At 40.3% G+C, this 18610-nt stretch overlaps 1 protein-coding gene across 11 annotated transcripts in view; it reads left to right on the top strand.

The window, feature by feature from the left end:
* Positions 1–18610, top strand: part of LOC309692481 (ELKS/Rab6-interacting/CAST family member 1-like) — a 152280-nt gene that overhangs the window by 77047 nt on the left and 56623 nt on the right. For 6 of the 11 annotated variants that reach the window (XM_082511042.1, XM_082511032.1, XM_082511036.1 and 3 more), the window contains 3 exons: positions 1084–1215; positions 6400–6453; positions 8425–8585. In XM_082511042.1, coding sequence (XP_082367168.1) covers positions 1084–1215; positions 6400–6453; positions 8425–8585 — 347 coding nt within the window. The remainder of the gene's footprint in view (positions 1–1083; positions 1216–6399; positions 6454–8424; positions 8586–18610) is intronic. The other 5 variants (XM_082511033.1, XM_082511037.1, XM_082511038.1 and 2 more) reach the window with 1 other exon arrangement.

Below are 18610 nucleotides of genomic sequence, written 5' to 3' on the forward strand. Positions count from 1 at the left end.
ATTTGTAGGTACGTTGTGATGCGAAGAAACTTCTGAGTTAAGAAAAGTTATGATGTATATTAATCGACAACCTGCCTAAAAGTGTGGTGCCCATGCAGCTCTGACCCACTGGAGAATGGATCTTTGGGTCCTGCTTGTTGTGGGGTCAGACCTCCACGGGTTCTGCTTGTTCCAATTATCCTAGGCCACATGAGCACTTCAGAGGCTTTTTTAAACCTCGCTCAAGCAATTTCTGAGCAGTTTTTGCATCATCTTTCGCCTCAGCCTCATCCCATGGGGACATGGCATTTTGACTTTTCTTGCACATCATTTAGTACGTAACAACTGCATGTTCAAAGATGAAGCTTAGCTTTTATACTTATTAGATCCAACTACTCCAAAATAGCTTGGAGAAATTAAAAACACAATCACACAGGCATCTTTGTGAGCCACAGAGATTGCTCTAAACACTCCATTTAATTTCTTTTTAATATGATTCAGTTGTTACTCTTGGCTCTGTGTGAAAGTGAGACTTTTATATGGTCATCTCGAGGCACAGTCAGAGCACTGATGCCTCATCTGCCTGCCTCTCAAATCTTGTGTTAGTGAGAAACAGCCGGTCAGAATGAAAATTAGCTTAAGGGACAGTGAAGTAGAAACAGCTTGATTTAGGCATAGGATGGCTAAAGGGTTGCACTAATTCCCAATATAAGACAAATACGATGTATTGTGAACTAATAATAATAACAAATGCAGAACATAGGTATGTGAAAATTGTGAAAATCTTAATTTTAAAGCACATATATCTGGTTTTATATATGCCCATCACTCACACATAGAATAGATTTCTATATATATATATATATTCTGCATTTAACATTAAGGGTCCCCAGATGATGAATCCCACTAAGTTTAGTGACTTTATTCTCTATTCCCATCATAGCTACATTTGCAGTTTTGACTGAAAAGTTGCTGTAACTTTTTAATGGATTTGCACAAATTTGGTTCAGACGTTCACGTCTGAGACAAGATTATTTGTTCTAACTTTTGGGATCCCTTTTTTCATCTACTAATACTCTTTTCTTCCATACGTTTGCTTTGTAGGACTCTCTCCGTCAGAAGGAGGAGCGCATTGAGGAGCTGGAGGAAGCGCTGAGAGAAAGCGTTCAGATCACAGCCGAGAGGGAGGTGGTGCTCGCCCAGGAGGAGCAGGCACGCACACAGGCCGAGAAGCAAGTACGGTCTCTCTCAGTTGCTCACGCACGCATGAAACTGCATGTATAAGGACCCAAACCTTTCCTTAAACTCAACCCCTATCAGTTATTTTCTCAAACAGACACAGATGTCCTCACTTCTGAGGATTTTCCTCATTCATTCCTTTGCTTTGCGGCACATTTGGACATATGATGAAAAAACATATGGGCAAACATATTTAAAGCTACATAAAAACTCTTTTTGACATAGATAAACATCGCAGTGCCAAAAGTAGCTAATGGCAGTAGCTGTACACTTGCCAACTGAGCTCATTCAGGTGTGGCTCTGTGTGTGTGTGTGTGTGTGTGTGTGTGTGCGCGTGTTTGTCCAGTCACTCTTCATTTGCAGGGGAGGTAAATACATCTCTATTTAAAGAACAGCTTGCATTTTGTCCACTTTAGCCTGCAACACACAAACAGCTTTTTCAAATGAAGCGCAAGCTGACCACTCCAATTTGTAATGTGTTTTATCTATATTGAGGCACTAAGGAAAGCTCGTACCGGTGTTAAGGGAGGCTCAGAACGGAAGGGTTTTTGGTGAATTCAACCTCAGACCACAGGGAGTGTGCATATGTGTTGTTCCCCTGGGTACCAGTGACTTAACGAGGCCATAGAGATGGGAAATGTTCCTCAGTGCCTGGATGCGTTTTGACAAGTGGGAGAAAAAAAACTGTGTGGGCTGTACGGATGAAAACTGCCCTGAGAAAACACGGTCGGCTGTAGCTGTTGGCAATACGGCTGGACTCCATTGTTATTACTCCTGCTAAATGTTGGCTGCCTGTTCTGGCTTTTACTTACCGGACTACTTCTGGACCGACATGTAAAGACGGGCATGCAAACAGATGTTTTACTTTTGAGGTATTTTGCTGACATCCTTGCCCACAGTCAATGTTAATGAGCACCAGAGCCAAACAAGTAGCAGGCAGAGAGATGGAACAGAGCAAAGACAGATCATGGGCAAAGTCAAGCAGATAGACGACACCGGCCTGGGGGACACACGATAGGTTATTATCCGGAATAGTAATTACAGGTGAAATAAGACTTAGCTCTTTCAGATCCATGTGCAAACAAGAAGTGTTGTTTTTATGTTTCAGATTCTAGTCAGGATCGGGAAGTTTTCAAAGGTGCTTAGTGCAACAGGAAAATATGTTTAAGATGATCTGCACGACAGGTTGAATTTGCCTTTTGATGTAATGATGCAACCAAGAAGAAATAGCATTCTGCATTTAGATATTTAACTCTCTGGGATTTTGTTGCAAGAAACGAACATGTGTGAATATCTGATATTCTAATTAGGAAATGTAGTTTATTGAGTTTTATTCTAAAACCATTAGCTGGAGCATGGCTCAGGTAGTTGACATTTATTTGCTTTCCCAGCAGTGTAGATGCCTTTTGTGGTGTTTGAACATTAATAAATCTTCATTTTGTATTTTACCATCATGTTATCATACTTGCCAGTCAAATACTGGCTCTTCTGTGTGTTATCCGTAAGGTCTTTTCCATTCTTTGACACACTGGCCATGGCAACACTGAATGGTAATCAACTCATCACACAAAGTAAAGAAATCTGTATTTTGTGGAACACCAGCGTGAAGTTGCCCTATGCCACGGCCCCATCCGGATCACCCGCTGTAGCAGGGTGCTAGCAGCTGCTGCTAATCAGGTGCCAATCAGCCACCTGATTAGCAGCACCAGGGGTACCAGAAGCTCAAAACAAGAGTCAATAGCAGAATAAGATGTTTGGTTTGTTTGATGGAGAAGTTTTGGGAAGTTTTCCATGACCACAACCCACAAATACATTTTCCCCGTAGATATGGCACCAGTTAAGGGGAAATAAACAGGCTTTCCAATGGTATAAGACTTACTGCCAAGAAAATTGTTACAACAAATAAATAATCGACCAAAAACATTTCCTTAGTTTTCGTGATAAGTTTAGATACCAGCCTGCTTTTAAGGAATGTAAATGTCCACATTCAGGGGTTGGTTGGATGAATGGCGATGGGTTGAATCATCATATGTTAAAGTTTCATTGACTGCACTGATTTATTGATGTTTCTTCATTTTGGACTTGCTTTTTAGTTTTGCTTTCATTCCTTTAATCAAGATTTAAGCACTAAAAGCTGCATGGTTAGATTTAGCAAAAGATTGTGGGTTTATTATTATTATTATTATTGTTATTGTTATTATTATTTTCAGGAGAGACCTAGCCTAGAGGGCGGTAGAAGTTACAGCACAAACAAAAATTAACTCTGCATGTTTAAAAAAAACTTATATGCTGTGTTTGAGTGCGTGACAGGCGGGTCTCACTGGTGAGGAAAGCTTTTTAAAATGCCAAAACAGCAATATTTAATGGCTGTTTTTAACTGTAGGAATTTTTAAAGCCCTCAGGAACCTTACATTAGTTTTAAACAAAGCTAAGAAATTTTTTTAATTTAGCTCTTTTCAGTGCAGTCTTTTCACGAACCACAAGAAAAGCCCAAAGCAAAGTTCCTTGGCTAGATTTTGCAAAGCTAATCATCACTCATTGGTCAAACACAATCCTCGCTGCTGTTATTAGTTGGCTGGACTTCGTTCACACAGTGAGGAAGCACCGAAAGCCACAAGTATTAATATTCGGTCAATGGTTTGACGTTTCATCTAAGCAGAGAGCTACAGAGAGAGATGAAGATGGTGAACAAGAAAAGCAAACACATTTTTTCTTTTTTTACAGCAGCAGCATTGCTACGTGGGAGACAGGAGTTCTTTCTTTTTAATCTTGATGTGTTTCTTTTATGATTTAATAATTCTTTTATTTAAATTTGTCTTAAAATTGAGCCCCAAAGAAAGTCCCAGAGTCCTGAGTTTAATGGTTGCCTATTTCCTGGAGCAAAAAAAAAAATTGAAAAAAAAATTGCTGCTTAATGTCTTTACTGTAATTTTGCTAAGCTATCACAGTTCATTTGGCTGGAAAAACTTCAAAATGCTACAAGTGACAGCTTTAATTAGATAGAACAGAGGCCATTTAGGCCAGGACAGGGTCCTGGAGAGTGTCCTCGTGTTAAAATGCTTCAGTCGAGAAGGAAGGAGCAAAAAGCGTCAGCGTGTGGTGAATGAGTGGAGATGGCAGCCAAACACTCCTGGCAGCCCTCTCCCAATAGCACTAACTCAACCTTTCAGCACAGACATACATGCACATGTGGATGTGGCACTCGCAGACAGTGCAAGTAATATGCAAGACGCCGGACCACATACATGCATACTTATTTCTTTAAATGCACACGCACAAACACGGCAGAAAGAAGTGCTAACTGCTATTTAAACAGTACGCCGGCGCTGCACAACGTTGCATTCAGCAGGAGCCAGATGGACCCAAGTTTGGTTTTGGAACTGGAAACTCGCCTCTGTCCCCACAAGTAAATTGTAAATAAATATTTTGGTGTTTCTGTTTTTTACAACTGCGTCACTGCAATTAACCTTTCACATAATAAATTATAAAATGATGACAGAGGCAGACAATTTCCTCCCTTAATGAGGCCGGCCTGTTCAAAGGCACACACACATCACTTATTATGGGGTTGGCACACATGCGTACACACGCATATGCAAATGCAGCCAAACCAGGGACATTTATACTCGCATCTTGACTCCATATTGGGAGCCATACACACAACTTTTATGTCCAGCTATACAGACAACACGTGTTTGCATAGTTGTAGGTGTGTGTGTGTGTGTGTGTGTGTGTGTGTGTGTGTGTGTGTGTGTGATGAACAGGGTTTTTCCGGCATAAACACCACATAAAAATATTGTTAACTTTTTCTGCAAGACATTAGTCACTACTGTATTTATGATCGCTGAAGGAAGCTGCGTTTTTGTGTGTGTGTTGTGTGTGTGTGTGGGTGACAGAGAAATGAGTCAACAGAATGACACACCATGTCCGTCTCTTCCGAAACCAAAGACAGACGTCCTCTTCTCCTGCTTCCCGTCTTTTATTAACCACACAATTTCAATTCTTGAACTCAGTGCACCTTCTTCTTTCATTCATACTTTCCTATGCTTAAAATAAAGGCTGAAATCACCCTTATTCACACACGGAAACACTCTCAGAACACTGAAGGGGTTGCTGTCCATTCCCAGCCAGACCTTGTCTCTCCTCGCCCCCTCCCACCATCCCCCCATCCACTAATCGTTTTTTAATGATGATCACGCTTCTCTCTCTTCCTCTCTCTTAACTCCAGGTTGGTATCATGTCCCATCTTTTCCTTCTTACCCCCAACAAACAACCCTCTTCTATTGTCCACTATCTTTCTGTCTTGTCTGAACTAGGGCTGTGCGATATGACCAAAATCTCATATCCCGATATAAGAATTCTATCGTCCTGATAACGATATGAATCACAAAAATGTAACATTTTCTGTAAATTCTTTGAGTTTGAGTCTAAGGTTTATTTTTTAGCACCTGGCGGCTCTTTTTTACTTCTCATCCGTAAATAATCTGCTCTTTCACGTGATTCAGATTATTTTAAAAAGTCTCAACAGGATCTTGAGCTTTATTGTGAAAGGTTTATGTGGAACATAAACAAGCGGACACGCGATGGCGTTACCGTCGTTGTTGCTAACCACAACCCATAAAAACAGGCGCTTGTCCGTCTGTAGTGTGGTTATATTACATATAAGAGAAAGAGAGAACTTTAAGAAATGAATATAGCCACTACGGTGACCATCAAAACGATGAAAAAATATTGCCGTAAACAGTTTATTTTGCGACACCACGAAACAAACGATAGCGTAAAATGAAACGATAGATGTTTTTATATCGTCATCCGATATATATCGTTATATCGAACAGCCCTAGTCTGAACTGTATTTCATGTTGCTGCCTGTCAGTGTCTTCCTTCTTGTGCATTTTCCTCTGTCTGGTTGCTTCTCTTTCATCAGCTTAGCATTTGCTTATTTTGCATTTTTCCTCCCTTTCTTTTGACATCTCTCACCACAAACAATCACTTTTCTTTGCTTCCTTCTTTTTCTTCCTTCGGCTTCCTTGATTTGTCTTTGCGCCTATCTTTTCATTACCCTTTGTATTCTCCGCAATTCCTCTAGCAATTCCTTTTACATCCTTATGTCCGTCTCCACCTCCTTCACTGTTGTCATTCCCGCTTCTCACATCTCTTTCTCTGTTATTTTGTATGCAGCTCTCTCACATTCCAATGCATGAGTTCATCACAAGCGGATTTAGGTGGTCAAAGGTAACAAACAATCATCCCATACCTTGCTCGTCTGCTTTTTACATTTGTTCATCTTTTAATTTTAATTTTTTTTATTATATTTCCTTAATTTTTTACAGTAAGTTGTAAATAATTAAAAAAAAAAAAAAAAGCCATTTAACAAAAGCTTTTATTGGATCTGTTCATTTTGATCAGTTAACAGATGCAACTTTGATGGAAAGTGAAAAAAGTAGAATTGTATTGATAAGATTTTGATTTGTTAATTGGTAGAAATGTTTTGGGGCATGCATACGGTACACTATGAATTAGTTTTCTTTTTTCAGTGGCCTTATATGGGTTTGGATATAAAGAGACATATTTCAGTCAGGGCCACTTCAGTCAAAAGAAGTTTGTCATTTCCTTCTAATGTGGGGGAATTATGTTGTACTGGCATACGTGGAAAGCCATTTAGGCATAATGCAGGGAATGGATTGGGAGGGTGCTGCTGAAGGTGCGTCAGCTAATGTGCTGGGACTGCAGCTGAGCTTGACTTTGTGGCCTGCCTGAACTAACACTATGCCTTTTCTTTTTTCTCTGTTTTTCTGTTTTTTTGTCTCAGTTCCCGTCTTATTTTTCCGTTCTCATTCCATCACCAGTGTGTTCTTAATTGCAAATTAAATCTTAATGTACTTATGCAAAGCTTTTCACTACAAGTCCTTCATACTACAAACCAGAAACACTATCACAAACCTGCACATCGATGACACATACAGCCTTTAAGTCTGTATCTTTCCCAAGGACAGGAATAAAACCACAGACTTTGATTACCTTTGTTTCGATCTCCTGAGCCTGACACCGGTGTACACAAATGTATCACAATATTAATGAGAAAACAACAGAGAACAACTTTTTGAACTCTGCCTTTCTGCATCACCGTCAGTGCTCTGGAGAGAGACGAAAGGAGAGAATGAGCCAGAAATTAAGATCATAGTGGTGGTGGAGAAGATGCTGAATCCCATTATAAATATCAGTCATAACACGCATTTCTTTATGGTGACTTGTTTGCAGAAATGTTTGAGACATCTTTCTTTACAAGCTAATCTGACGTTCAGAATCCATGTATGCAACCTAAACCATTCATACACATCTACAAATAAACATCTGTAGCCGAAACAGGCACGTTCATTCATCTTGTGAAAGCAACACTTTGTTTGGCTGTCTGTGTGTATGCGTGGCTCCATAGATTTAGCAAAGATATCCAAACATGTAAAGATCGGATGTGTATACATAACATGGTAATCCAAATAAAACTAAGGGGAAATAAGAAGAGAAGATCTCAATGTCTTTGTGGTTCAGGTCAGAAGAACTTCTTCCACATGGCATGTAATATTGTCTGAGCTCAGCAGTGTTTAAAGTACTACCCAGGGTGCCGTATCTGACTGTAAAGCTGTAAGTTGTGTTTTGCAAAATAAATAAATATGTTATTAAATTACAATCTCAGTATAAAGCAGGGACTGCACATTAATTTGGCTGTAAGGTCTCAGCGACAATGCTTCAAGTTCACCGTTTGTCTTTAAGCATTCAGAAAAACAGCGATGCAAGATGAATTTATGCTAATTTAAAACTTTAGAGGTGTGTAGTATATAACTAGGAAAGGAAAGAAAAAGGTTTCCAAAGAGAAAATGTGTGTGCTTGTGTGTGTGTAGTGGTTATGTCGTTGAGAGAAATCCACACTGACCTCACTCACATTAAACTGACAAACTGATATATGCCCAGTGAGAGAGTGGGACACAGAATATGTATCAGAGAAGAGCGGGAGAAAGAGAAACAACTGAGACAGGGGAAGGAAAACAAGGAGGAGGAAAATCAACACACAGTAGGTCACATATGCACCGTAATAGACGACACGCTCGCAGACATAAAGACTAATATGTGCAAAAAAAAAAAAAAAGGAAAGGCGAGGAAAAAAAAATGAGCCAAAATATTTACACTGTGTTAACTTGTATGTGTCAGGTGGAGGACCTGCTGGTTGCTATGGAGAAGGTGAAACAGGAACTGGAGGTGATGAAAGCCAAGCTGTCATCAACTCAACTCTCACTGGCTGAGAAGGAAGGTCACCTGACTTCGCTGCGGGCCGAGAGGCGGAAGCACCTGGAAGAGGTCCTGGAGATGAAGTAAGAAGAAGTCTTTCTCTCCATCTAACTGAAAAAAATTTAAGCTGTTACATTTGGTTACATTTCGTGTTTCTGTCCTTTCACGCGGCGTACGTAAACGTGCACAATGCCTCATAAAATCTATGTTCATTCAGTTTCATTCATTTACGTTTTCAGCCGTCTCATGTGGCTGCGTTATAGTTTCATCAAAACAGCAAAAAATAACAATATAATGGAAAAATAGTTAATTTCCCTCTAAAACTGTAAAAATGTGACCACAACATGAATGAATGGCGAAAATGATTGTGTGGATATTTCTCAGCTTGCACCACCTTATCACATTGTTAAAAATGTCTAAATACATTGTTGTCCCATTGAGCTTTTAAGGCATATTTTACAGTGTGCTCTCCAATCATGTCCCTGATCTTGAAAAGCGATGAAAGAGTTCGAAATATTGTCCATCCATCCATCTGCTTCCGCTTATCCTTTTCAGGAGAGAACCAATCGCACTTACATTCACTCCCACATTCACACCTATGGGCAATTTAGTGTTTCCAATTAACCTATCCCCACTAACTGCATGTCTTTGGACTGTGGGAGGAAGCCGGAGTACCTGGGGAGAACCCACGCGAACATGGGGAGACCCCGGCCTGATGGTGGAATTGAACTCAGGACCTTCTTGCCACCGTGCTGCCCCCCATTGGGTTCATTTAAATTTATATTAATTCTTTTACATGAACATACTCTGCATGGCTTTAGTTTCTGTGCGGGTTAGTGCTCCTATCTACTTGGTTGTGTGCCGACTGCCATCCACTGTTGGCAACACACTGACCAGAACCTCATACAAACTCTTGAGTATAAATCATTTACCCAGTGAAATGTAAAGTCTTAGTATGCTTTGTGGGAAGCCAGACTGGGAAACCTGCTGCTTTTAGACATATCTCAACATTTTAAAATATTTTTTGGACTACATCGTTATTTAATAAAAGCGTGGGTGATGTCTCAAATGTCCTAGAAAATATTGATTGCTGTATCATACGTCAATATCCGGTCTGAAAGTACAATTCCTAGAGATGTGATTTGTGGTACATTTTGCACACAGCCGTGCTATGTTATTCTCTTTAATGCAGAGGTTAACGTGAAAAGGCTGCATTCAGTTTTAGTTTAACAGTATAAAGTTTCCAAAGTTTCTCATTTATTCTCACTGCTTAGAATTTAAATACAGAACAATCATCTCTTGATATCTCCAGGGGTCTCTTCTGCTGCTTCAGTTTCTATGACTGGTCACATTGACATGATCTTCACCCGGCACCTCATTAACTCTCTCCTCTTATTCCTCCCCCTCTTTCTCCTTTTATCTTCTCTCTCTTTCTCTCCACACTTTAAAATGATATACTTAAGTACTGTGATAATGCAATAACCATGTACCGCTATAAAGCTCTCGTAATATGATTGATTACATTAACAGACACCTACACAGTCTAACTCAAGGTACGGTTTAATAGATGGGTTTGTAGCTTAAATGCAGCAAAGAGGAGTCCCTTCTGCTATTTTATATCCTCACTGAGACCTTACAACAAGGTCCAGTTTAGTGGAACAGTGCACTGGGCTGAAAGAGATGCCAAAGAGACTGTCAGCATGCCCTGTCTATTTAAACAGATTGTGGGACAGTCAACTGTTGGATCATGGGAAATGAGGGCTTCCATTGTGATTTAGTTTTCCTGAACTCCAAGTTTGCATTTTTATTTTTGTTCTTTTTTAGGGAGACAGTGTGTGTGTAAGTCTGTGCATGTCCATTCACAGTCCAGGTGAGCAGAGTTACGGACCGTTTTATTGGTGTAGCAATGACTCGTGTGATTATTGCAGGCGTCAGTGAATCAGAATGTGTGGTGTTGTGTTTGCATGAAATTGCGTTTGTGTGTGCGCGCACGTGTGCAAGCGCACTCTTGATTGATTTACCGATGTCAAGCCCTGTCTAGCATTTCTTTTATACATACAATGACTTCATGATGAATATTTACGTAACAGGCACAGACGTGAATAGACACACACACACATGCTTCTTATATCCTGTACACAGAGTTACAAACAGAGAACACACAAACACATATTAACGTCATATAAACACACACATACACGCTGACCACCCCATAAGTATAGAGTACCAGGAGTTTTTCACGGTTCAGAATCGTACTTCTGGGCATGACTACACACAGCAGTAACAGCATGATGACTGACTGCTGAAAGTTAAAAAAAGAAGTTTCCATTTTACTTGTTCAACGGTAAAAAACAAACAAACAAAAAGAATTTCCAAAAGTTTATTCTGTTCATCTGGACGTAGCGTTTTGTGGGAGAAATGTTTCGTCACTCATCCAAGTGACTTCTTCAGTCTCAGCTGACTGCAGGTTTCCCCAATCTCATAAACAGTACATTTCCATAATGACTGAAACCAGCCCAGTGAAGGAACAATGGGCTGGGAGGTCAGTTCCTTAATCTTAATTATGCAAATTCTCATGACCATTGATCAACAACCACTGACCAAAGCCCACTGATCAATGGCCTTGAGTCCCATTCACAGAGAGTTGGGGAATGGCTGCAATCACAGCATTGTAAGATGGCGAAAGATGTACCCTTAGGCCCCCTCCTCGATTCAGAGATGGTCTTTCCCTTTTCACGTAAATGGCCTCCTTGACTCTGCGCTCAAACCAGCGTTCCTCCCTGTCCAAGATGTGTACATCCTCATCCTTGAAAGAGTGTCCACTGGCCTGTAGGTGTAAATAGACTGCAGAGCCTCGGTCTTAAAGGTGCACCCTGTTTATGTATTTTCGGTAAACCATACAGACTTGGTGTAGACTCCCCTGGGTATAGCCTGCGGTATGAGGTCCGGTCAATAGGCTTGTCTTGTTCTAACTGCTTCAGACAGTCTATCGCCCTCTTCCTGTAGCCACTTCCTGGGTCTCGTTTCAGGGGCTCATAAGTATTTTCATCACTGAGTAGTGACAAAATTTTCTCATGATAGTCTTTCTGGTTTAGCAATACTGTGCACCTCCCCTTGTCTGCCGGAAGGATGATAATGTTGTTGTCATCACTAAGTGATGTGAGTGCCTTCCTCTCCTCCATGGTGATGTTGGATGCTGGGGGCTTTGCATTGCTGAGACAGGCCGAAACTTTCGTCCGTAGTTGTTCTGCTTCCACTTCTGCAATATTGTTGTTACGAATTGCTGTTTCTGTGGCTGTGATCAGCTCCACCAAACGCTACGTCCAGATGAACGGAATCAACTTTTGGAGATTTACTTACCTGAATGACTGAGCATGCATCAAGACAACAAAAAGAATTACTGTTAATCAGAGGCTTTAAAGATAAAGATTCCTTTATTTTTGCTATAATATAGGGAAAATCCTTTCTTCCAAAATCCAATGCTCACTTTTGAAATTCACCAGGTTATTGAGACCAGGGATGTCCAACTCATTATACATCGTGAACCACATGCAACCCACTTTGATCTTAAGTGAGCCGGACCAAAGAAACTCGCCTTTCCATCACTATAAGGACGTTTAACTGCGCATTAATTACCTTTTGTGAAAAAACTGAAATTTCTATTGTAGAAAAACAGGAACTTTTCTGTCATGTTTTTTTTTTATTATTCGATTTTTATTAGTAGAAAAAGTTGGCACACATGTACCAGAAAAACATCACAGCTGAGGAGGGGGAACTTCAATACAAATTGCCAGCCAGATTTTAAAAGAAAGAGCTGGCAAGATCATAAGTAATGGCACCGTCACATTTCCCCTTTAACGTAAGTCTGACATATAACCTATGGATATATTTGTATTAAATACTGTCCAGTGTATCAGTATAGGAATTTTTTGCTGCAGCAGCCACAAGAATCCATTATCGGTCAGACTCTAATTAACAATCTCAAGCAGCCAGTTTAGTCTGTGCATCATTTAACATCCCTCTCCTACCAGCTGATTGTATGTGTGAATGTGTGTATAAATATAGCATGATTCCCATGATTAAGCTCCTGTCGCCATTTTGTTCCAGCTTGCAACCTGAACTGTGAGGTGACTGCGTGTTTCCATACACAGATCAAACCTACTCTACATTAAACCAAATATTTACTCTGCTGATAACCTCTGCTGTTTCTGGAGCAGATAAATAAAGTTCAGTGTGACGAATCAGTGAATTATACATTCATTATGTGTCTGCAAATAATGACTCCCCCCCCCCCCCCCCCCCCTTTTTTTTTTTCTCTCTTGCCCTTGGCCTCAATCTTTAACACATATTCTAACTCAGCAGTGAGTTTTACTATTAATGTTTCTTTGTGTTGTTTCCACACATAAGAAACGTCAAGACAAATTTATAATTATCATCAAACTCTTCTTTTTGGTGTAGAATTTTCCTAACAATGAAACATTATGTTTGTATAACATACTGATAGATCAACAAGTCCTATTTTAATTAATAAAACGTCAGACAGACGTCTTTACATTTATCTCCTTCAAAAATACTGATTATAGTTGGCACAGTAGTATGCACTGGGCTGTATTTTGTTTGTCTTTTGGCTGAGTCTACTGTTTTCAGTTGGTATCTGTTTTGGAGCAACCTTATCAAATCTCTAAAAACCCTCCATGAATTGCCTTCAGGGGCTTATGTAATTTATTTGAGTATCCAACAACGCTGGATTTTAGAGCTCTTATATTTTTCATGGCGTTGCAGGTCTCTCCACACATTTGGGATAATGCATATCTGTGTCTGTTCCTCCTTAGTGAAAAATTTAGACATTTCAGGTAGCTGGTACTTGCCTCTCAGTGAGTTATGCCCATGACGCCATTGCTCATATTTTTCACAAGACATCAGAGTACGGTCAGCAAACACGTCATTTGTTTCTAGCTTTCTCCCACACGTGAAACATGAGATGTTTAAGGTGGCGGCGTCCCTTGTGTTCATATATCTCAATGTATTGCACATGAAGCTGTCTCTGCGCACACAGGCCGCTCTAACTCTTGGGGGTTTGATGTCTGATTTGCTGCCCAGTTTTACATCGGTGTAAGGTTTAATGTTGCTGTAAGACATGATATATGATACAGCATGTTTCAGTGGTTTCTTGGGCAAACACACACAAACACTCACTCCCATGCGGCAACATATACCAAATACAGCTGAGCGAATGTACATACTGACGTTCTGTCTCGCTCTCTCACCTTCTCTTGTTTCCTCCCTCCACACACACACACACCGATGTGAAGTTGTGAGGCTTTAAGTCTATCTTTGTGCTGTAGTTCTCAGCAGCTGGTACTATATGTCTTTACAGACTTTAATGCACACACACACAAGTACAAATACACAAAAAGAGCCACGCACATCTGCCCTGCAGGGTTCCAACACGTGACTTATTTTCTTCGGGGTTTATGCACATGCTCATTTTCTTCCAGTCTCCTTTGGGTTGATGTGCATGCGCGCTGTCATGTGTTTCTATAGTTTGGCATATGCAGGTGTGTTTGTGCGACTGTGTGTCGCAGCCAGCTGCAGGAATGTGCTGACAGTGTGTGCGTAACAGCAGGGTGTCAGGTCTGAAATCTCAATCTAAATGAATTAAAACCTATTTTGCTTTCTGCTGTTCAGCTTAACTGACATTTAACACACATCCCTCGCTCTGTCTTTCCCTCATTTCTATTCATCAGTTTCATACAAAGTCAAACACACACATCCGTGTCCATCTTTTATGGTTGCTGTATGTGTTGGGACAGTTTCTAGCTCCCAGTAAGCTAGAAACCCAGTACATGTGATGTGTTTGGTAATGTTTCAGTTGATGCAGCTGTTTTCGTTGTCCAAGACGAAGAGACAGTAAATCCAGCAGAACCATAACTTTAACATCTCCATCAGGACTCGATGGATGGAAGTCATCTCAAAAAGAGGTTCTTTTCCTTAAAAGGCTTTACAGTATGGACAGCAACGCCCTTTATGCCTTTATTTTTCACAGGAAAAAGTCTGCCAAGAAAACCTTTAATGCGAGGCTGTAATTTTACGATTTTTACTGTGATGACGAGTTGCTACATATTTCACCCCTTAACTCATTCAGCATGATAAGACCAGATTCTGTCAACACAGAAACACCCAGATTACAGTTAAACATGCCAAAGCAGTTGAACTTCTCATTCATCCATGCATTTTCTTGACTGCTTATCCAATGGGAGTTGCGGTGGAGATGAAGCCTCTCTTTGTTGACACTGAGCAAGAAGCAGAATACAATGTGGACAGGTCGCAAGGGCTACCACAAAAAGATAGACAACCACATACTAACAACTGTGGTCAATTTAGAAGCAACAGTTTACCCAAGGCCCAGAGGAAGCCTACGCAAGAAAAGCATGTAAACTCGTGCAGGTTTCAGTCATCCAGGTCATGGTAGTCCTGAGTGCTGAGAAAATAAAGCAGCTCGGCTTCTTTAAGTCCCCGAAGGTGTATTAGCCACATCCAAGAGGCTTTTTTGATGATGGAGATTGGATCATCTCTGATGGAGAATCACTGGGACTTCACCTCTTGTGGTTGTCCCCCTGGAGGTGGTCCTGAGCGTCAATGACCCACTATTAATCATATAATGAACAAAAATGTGGGTCATTACCATCACTGGGGCCAAGGTGTGATACCTCTAAGCCCCACACCACCATCATGTGAGTTCTCGTCACCATCAGTTGTTTTAGAGCTCAAGAAGCCTCTTGGATGAGACGCGAAACATCTTTACAAACCTCCAGTTGCTGTCTTTTGAAGGACTCGACAAAAAAATGGAAGCTGCTACGGCAAAGACTCGGCCAACCAACAGGCTCAGCCACAGAACCTTGTTGCTGTCATGTGACAGCGATAACCACCATGTTGTGCTGGAAATCTGACACGGTTTGTGTCAAATCCACTTTTTATCAGATTAAATATTCTCAAATTTAAAGATTTGGTTGACCTCAGAACTGCACAAACAATGTACAAAGCAGCAAATAAATCTTCACATCACAACATTCAGAACTTGTTCCAAAAAAGACCAAATACTCATGACCTGAGAGGAATCCTTATGTTCAGCAAGCCTCTAGTAAGGACAAATGTAAATATGACAGCATTACAGTCAGAGGAGTTAGTGTGTGGAACACCTGTACAGATGAAATCAAGAAAAGTACATCAATACAAAAATTCACACAATTGTTCAAAAAGAATAAATTGCATGAATATAGGAAATCTTCCTCTCAGTGACTGAGTTGTCTCATTGTGTCCTCATTTTTTATAGATCAAGGGCAGAGTAACCCAAGCTTAAGTGTTCATTAAGGTGTTTGTCACACAAATATAAAATAAGCTCAGAGATTAAGCGGGTGTTAAACACAGCGTGATTAGTTTATGTAAAAATGTAGTTTGTTGTTGTTCTGGTTTACGTGCTGAAAATGGTTTTATTTGTGTATGTTCAACGTGTTAGACTTGTACATAGTTAAACATATATTGATCAAATAATGTTGAATCCTGGATATGGATTTGTAAGCAATGAAATTTGAAATAAGGGGGTAGAAACAGGAAAACTTCATCCTACTCCTTTTCGAGCACACACATTCTGTAGACATAGATATATACACGAAAACTTAATGATTTTTAAGTTGTTTTTTTCTCTTGTTATTTCAATTATATTTGCATGTTCAAAATAAAATTCTGTCTGTCTGTCTGTCTGTCTATCTGTCTATCTATCTATCTATCTATCTATCTATCTATCTATCTATCTATCTATCTATCTATCTATCTATCTATCTATCTATCGATAGTAGTGACCACATTTTCATATGACATTTCCATTCCAACAGAACTGGGTTTGTTGAGGTGTAAACTCTGGTTTCTTAATTCTGAGATTTTGGGTTCTAATTATGTTGCTCTCATAAAGGGCTAGAACACGATACATCATGGTATAATGATTAAAGCGTACACATGTCTCCATGATTGTTTTCTCCTCCTAGACGACTGGTATCTATAAATATCATTTCTTTTCTTGAAATCAAAAGCCTTGGTTTTTTATTTAAATTATTTTATAATGTGTCAAATGTTAATTTACCTAATTAAAAAGTGATAAGAGGAGAGGAGATGTGCAGGAGAGAACGAGGGGCTCACAGAGGAAGCAGCGGAAAAGACAGTAAAGAGGTCAGGGCAGGAAGTATAAGTCGCTTTAGGGGGGAAGGAGTAAGAGGATAAATTAAATGAAAGAAAGAAAAGCAGAAAATGTCTTTTTGGCAGAGAGAAAAGGAGAAAGACAGCTGTCCTACAACAACTTACAACATATCCATGTCAACTTATGTCAACTAATTTATTGATCATATTTTTACCAGACAAGAAAAATTCACTTAACATTTTATGAACCTCAGAAATCATCTGTTGCACCAAATGTTGTAAACAGGTCATCAGAAAAAAAAAAACACTGAAGAAACTCAAAGAAGAGAAGAAATCAGGGCGACGATGCACGACGTCAAGGTTTTCAGCAACAGGCAAACAAAGTCACTGGCAGCACTGGCAGTTATTTCCTTTCTGCAGAGAAAGACGCAGAACATTTTAGTTATTTAATCTGTGTGTGGGATGCTGCCTCGGGTTGAGAAAGTAGTGATAATCTCGTATTAGGAGGTGATTCACTGAGAATTTTTTTCCTTCAAATTCCCAGCAACACCAAACTCCATCTGGATATAATAGACCTGGATCTCCTGTGCGCACAACAGACTGGACAGATTTTAACCCACTAAGATGAAGCTTTTTAGTAGATTGAGAGTCCGTTTGAGGAAAAAAAATATCACATTTGTCTTTTTCACTTGTGCACACAAAGACTAGATTTTGAGCCTCGTGTACAATTAGGCCATAAAGAAAGTCTGCAGACACACGAAGCGGCTTCGCTGTCTTCAGTCTCCTGCAGTGAGAACCTTGGCCGATGCCTCAAGGTGAATGCTATAAATTCAATTTATTTCTCCTTAGCTGCTCTGTTCTCTGTTTTATCCCCCTACCAGACTCCTTCTCCTTCCCCCTGCGCCCTTTCCGCCATCCCTCCCTTCATTCCTGTCGTCCCTCCTTTACTTCATCTTTCAACCTGAAATAACTTCTCTCAGTCCATTCCATCCTCCTTTTTTGTCTCCTCCCTTGCATCCTCCCTTCCACTTTTCTTCATCTCTTTCCATTCATCTCTCCATTGCCATCCCTTCTTTTAAGCCTACACCTGTCTGGCAAAGTCATTATTGCCTGATTTCTGTTTGGCAAGCTGTATATCTCCCACCGTCCGTGTCTTCACCGTTGTCACTACATACTGAAACTAATCGATGACGTGTCGGGCTCTCTTTTTGCGCTTTTGCGTGTGTGTGTAGTCGAAGATCTCATTTTCGAAGGCTCTGTCAATGGAATGACATCTCTGCTTTTTACAGCTGTCACTAACAATATGGCTGCATGTGTAAGACACACACACACACACACACACACACACACACACACACACACACACACAGTCGTTTACAAAAAAAAAGAAACAGACAGCAAGACTGCTGAGAAGCTTTCCCTCCCAGAGGAATGCTTGGAGATGTATACAAACACATACGCACAGACGCATAAAAATACATCCTCCCACACGAATGCATGTACACATGATGCTCGTGGCAGCACACCAAGCACAGAGATGCGCTTTGATCCCCTCAGACAGCAATGAGATTAATCCACAGTGTGCCAAAGCAAGTCTGTGTTTGTGTGTGTGTGTGTGTAACAGACATGTTCAGAGCTTAGTATGACAAAAAGGGGCACGCAGTTTTGACACTTAGTCTTACAAGCTCAAATCAGGGCGCCACGCTTTATGTCTCGCTCTCTTCTCTCCACTTTTTTGTGCGCTCTGTATTTCCCTTTTGTCTTTCGCTCTGGCTCTGCCTCTGTTCTGATGCTTTTTTACTTTTTGTAGGAATCTGAAACATTTGAATCGGTAAACTAGAGACAATAAAAGACACGCTTCACTCAGAAGTTGTGTTCTTTTGTTTTTGTTTTTATTTGATTTTCTAAAAACAAAAGA

The sequence above is a fragment of the Aulonocara stuartgranti genome (genome assembly GCF_965226115.1).
Source record: "Aulonocara stuartgranti genome assembly, chromosome: 17".
Lineage (NCBI taxonomy): Eukaryota > Metazoa > Chordata > Actinopteri > Cichliformes > Cichlidae > Aulonocara > Aulonocara stuartgranti.